The sequence below is a fragment of the Nelumbo nucifera genome, chromosome 1 (genome assembly GCF_055504915.1).
Source record: "Nelumbo nucifera cultivar China Antique chromosome 1, China Antique-T2T, whole genome shotgun sequence".
Classification (NCBI taxonomy): domain Eukaryota; kingdom Viridiplantae; phylum Streptophyta; class Magnoliopsida; order Proteales; family Nelumbonaceae; genus Nelumbo; species Nelumbo nucifera.
Genome location: NC_142649.1, coordinates 116,922,841 through 116,926,822, shown reverse-complemented (window position 1 = coordinate 116,926,822; position 3,982 = coordinate 116,922,841). Strand labels below are relative to the sequence as shown.

The 3,982-nt window shown below is 41.2% G+C and overlaps 1 protein-coding gene across 1 annotated transcript; it reads right to left on the bottom strand.

Annotated features, from left to right (window-relative positions):
* Positions 1 to 1,431: 1,431 nt before the first annotated feature.
* On the bottom strand, positions 1,432 to 2,733 carry LOC104601801 (BRI1 kinase inhibitor 1-like). Its single transcript, XM_010265273.3, has one exon. It carries the CDS (start codon positions 2,566 to 2,568, stop codon positions 1,609 to 1,611), a length of 960 nt encoding a protein of 319 aa, XP_010263575.1. The 5' UTR covers positions 2,569 to 2,733; the 3' UTR covers positions 1,432 to 1,608.
* Positions 2,734 to 3,982: the final 1,249 nt, after the last annotated feature.

The window sequence follows — 3,982 nt, the reverse complement described above, 5'->3', positions numbered from 1 at the left end:
GCACTCTCGATGACCGACTACAAGTAGATGCGTAGTCGAATAGACCAAGTACCTCTCCTCCTCCTCCTCCATTATTATCGTTGTTTCTTTTTTGTTGAATTGATGGGAGAGCTGTTCCTTGTATTTATCTCTGTGAATTCCAGATCCATCAAATCATGAGACCCACAGGTATGGAATTCCAAAGGATATCATCATCTCTTTCAGTTGCCGCTACCACTTCTTTCCTACAACCACAAAGATCCGTCCTTTTCCATCGTCCCTTTTCTTTATAATTAAGGACGGCAAGCTCATTCGTTCTGTATTGGCTAATAATAATTTTTTCAAATTTAATATTCGCTCCCTTGCTGTGCATGCAATTTGCAGCTTACTCCTGAGCTGGAGCTAGCTTGAACGAAATCAATATATATTTTCCTCCGTCCATGCATGCATCCAATTGAATCCGATCGATCGCCCATAGCTCTACTCCCTCAATTTTAATCTGTTCGATGGAAGGAGCAGCCAATCGTATTATCCATCACAAGGGCAACCTGATGGAGTGGAGTGCACAAAAGGATTCTCTTTTTGCCACGTGGTGGGGGCCTCTTGGGCTGGTAAATACAAACATCGATCTTTTTGGTTTACATTGTAAATACAATGAACCTTGTTGGGCAGCTGCCAGTGACGCCCCTCTACTATCTACATCTACATGGGAATGGGATATATCGATTATTGGGAGATCAATTCCTGTGTTGAGTCACCTAGGCGCGGTCAAAATTAAAGGATACATCAGATGGTTGTTGTCAATATCAGGCGCAACGCTGCGAAACTTGAGCTCATGTGGATACAGCTAGCAAGTACAAATGTACAATACTTGAGCCGAATTGATCTTCTATTCTATTCTAGCCAAAAGATGATGATATTATCCTCCATTCTCCATCCCTACTCATTTCATTTTACGGGTTACAGCTTTCTTGCTGGTACCCAAGGCAATGTTGTGGGACTTTAGATAGAGCTTGACCTACTGCATTGACTTGATCCCACTGAACCGAGATAAGTATGAGGGTTTGTAATTAAGATGGAGAAGACTACTTTTGTTTTCTTTCTTTGATTCATTTGGAAGTTTGGAGTGGATATGATTGACAGAGTATTACTATTGCAGCATTAGTTCTGATTCCATCGACACCAGTGTTGGAATTTCTTTTTTTTTTTTGCTTCATAGGGCTACACAACAGGGGTAGCCCATCCCCTTTCCCTTAACCTCACCCCCTGGTGGCAGCGGAATTTGATCCCAGGTCTCTACTCCGACGAGTCAGAGAACCTACCAACTGACACCAGTGTCGGAATTACTACCAAGCCAACCCATACTGCTTTCAGATTTTCAAATGGAAAGCAATAAACTCGATATCATGTTTCCATTAAAGAAATTAAAATTATTAAAGGGAACAGAAACAGTTTCGTGAATATGATAATTAATTAATTCGCCAAAACCCAGTATCCATTTTCCAAATTCCTTTGCTATACGTCTGAATACACTTTATAAACCAAGGGGAGTGAGATAAAAATAGAGACAATAACAAAATGGAAGAAGAATATAATAGAAGGAAAGGAATTTTCATCCAAAGCGAAATCTCAACATTTGATTTTCTCCTCCTTCACCGCAATGGAATTCTTGCAGTGGGTAATTGCAGCTTGGATTGCATTCTGCAGCTCTTCCATGGTGCTATCGCTTGTGGAAGAATAAAAAGTTGGTTTAGCAACAAGATGGCCGCTGTTGGTTGGAGACGTCCACATTGACGCCGGTGCTGAGAATTCTCTTCTTCCTCGCCACTCCGGCTTCCCTCTCGAAGTTAAATTACCTGAAAACGAGTAAGCCTGCCCACACACTTGGCGGTTATCCCTCCCTCCTCCTCTGAAGAACAAGAGTGGTCGAACCATTCTTACGTACCTCTTTAACATATGGCTCACTTCAAATCTCAGCTTCCTCTTCTTCTCCTCGTCTTTATCCTCCTTTTCTCCAACCTCACACCCTTTTCGCCATTTAGCGAGTCCAAACAAGGAGAAAGACTTGGGCTTGCTTCTCACTTTTGGCACACTAGTACCACCATGGCTCTTGTTGTTGTTGTTGTCATTGCTGTTGCTCTTATTGACAGTGTTATGGCCATTGATGTCATTATTGCTGCTTTTGCTGTTGATGCTGTTGTTGGATTTTCCATCTTCTGACAAATCTCTGATGGGAGGATTGTAACCGTCTGCGGAATTGGTGGAGGAGCGGGGAGAGATGGGAAAGTGAGACAGAAGGTGGAGAGGCAGGAGGTGTCCGTGGAAGAAAATGTCGTCGGCTGGAGACAGGTCGATTGCGAACGAAGGTGTGGATTTGGTTTTATCTGCAAGTACTGTTGACGAGGGATGGAGAGAGATTGTGAAGGAGAATTCATGAGAAGGAGAGGAAGAAGCTGAAGGAGGAGAAAAAATGGGGGTGGATTCTTTCTGCCTTGTAGATTGGCCTTCTTTTATTCCGTCTGTTCCTCTTCCTCCTCCTCCCTTGTCTGCAACTTTCTCTGTATTCTCTTGATGCTGTTCGGTGGCCATAGCTCAACAGTATTTTTTTTTTTTTTTTGGAGAGTATATTTGATCCAATATTGGGACTCTCTCCTTCCTAGTTTTTGATATTAGCAAGCATTTGGCCGGCCAGGGATAAAAAGGAGGTTAGGAAACAGCGAAGGATGCTTCTGTTTCTGTGCGTGAGAGAGAGAGGGGGGGGGGGGGACCCAACTTAAAAGGAGAAAGAACAAAACCTCATTCAAAAGGTGAATATCAAACTAAAATTAAGCTTAGAAGTTAGGAATAATGTCTGTGGAATGCAACAAATTCTATTTAATCTTCTCTAGCATGCTTTATTATCATGGCTAATAGTGATGATGAGATTGCACAAGTAGGTCCTTGGCTAAATTTCACAGATTTAATTGGGTATAATGGTTGACACAGTTGAAATGGGGACAAATTGGTTTTACTAAATCCAAGCTGCTTAATTAACTAAAGAGATCCTAAGTAGGCAATAATTACAAACTAATTTTTATTTTTTTCTAAGTAGAATTCTATGTATTTGAATTGTGAATGGCTCCACCTCCACCAGAAACTTAGCTCTCAATACACAAACGTGTATACAAGCACATATATAAGAAAAGAATTTTTCGGAGATGGACATATATTATATATACCCCCTATTGATGTTTTCTATCTGCATGGAAGTCTCCTGTGAGGAAGATATTTAGCATGTATGTGTGCATAATTAATTAGCCTGTACGCATGCATGCATGTATGTATGTTAAGGACATGCCAGCCAAGGTTTAGTAGTTGGTGATGTCAGTCCGAGTACAAAAAGATAAGGTTTCAAGCTAAGATGCTTCAACAATGTAACACACGCCTTCTACCTTCTAGAGAGATCACCAGCTTTTCTCTCTCTCTCTCTCTCTCTCAACCCAATATGTTACTGTGTGCTGTGTAGAGCAGGATTAATAATAGTGCAACAAAGGAGTTCATGCAGACAGGGAAGTGGGACAGCATGGACTGGTTAGGAACGAACTGAGGCCCATCAACCAAAAGCCCATCCAATCTGGACCGGACGATTATGTAGACAGCAGAAACACGTTACAACTGTTTAGGTTGTAAGTCGCTGGCGGTCCACCCAGCACGGTCGAGGTCAACATCTCAATCATCCATGTATTATTTGGTGGGCAGGCTCTGTTTTTTTTTTTTTTTTTTTTTTCTTTGATGATAATGCCAATAGCCACTTAAAATCATATCTCTATTTATATATTTATCACCGTACCATAATATATAAAAATAAAATGATAGAAAGCAACTGAGTAGCAAGCAAACATGGCATAAAACAAGACTTCGCCCTCATCAAGCCAAATAAAAAGGACTTCTCATCCAATACCCCGCAAATCTTTTTTTCTACCAAAACTCCTCCACTCCTTTTTCTCCACTAACCAATGAAAAA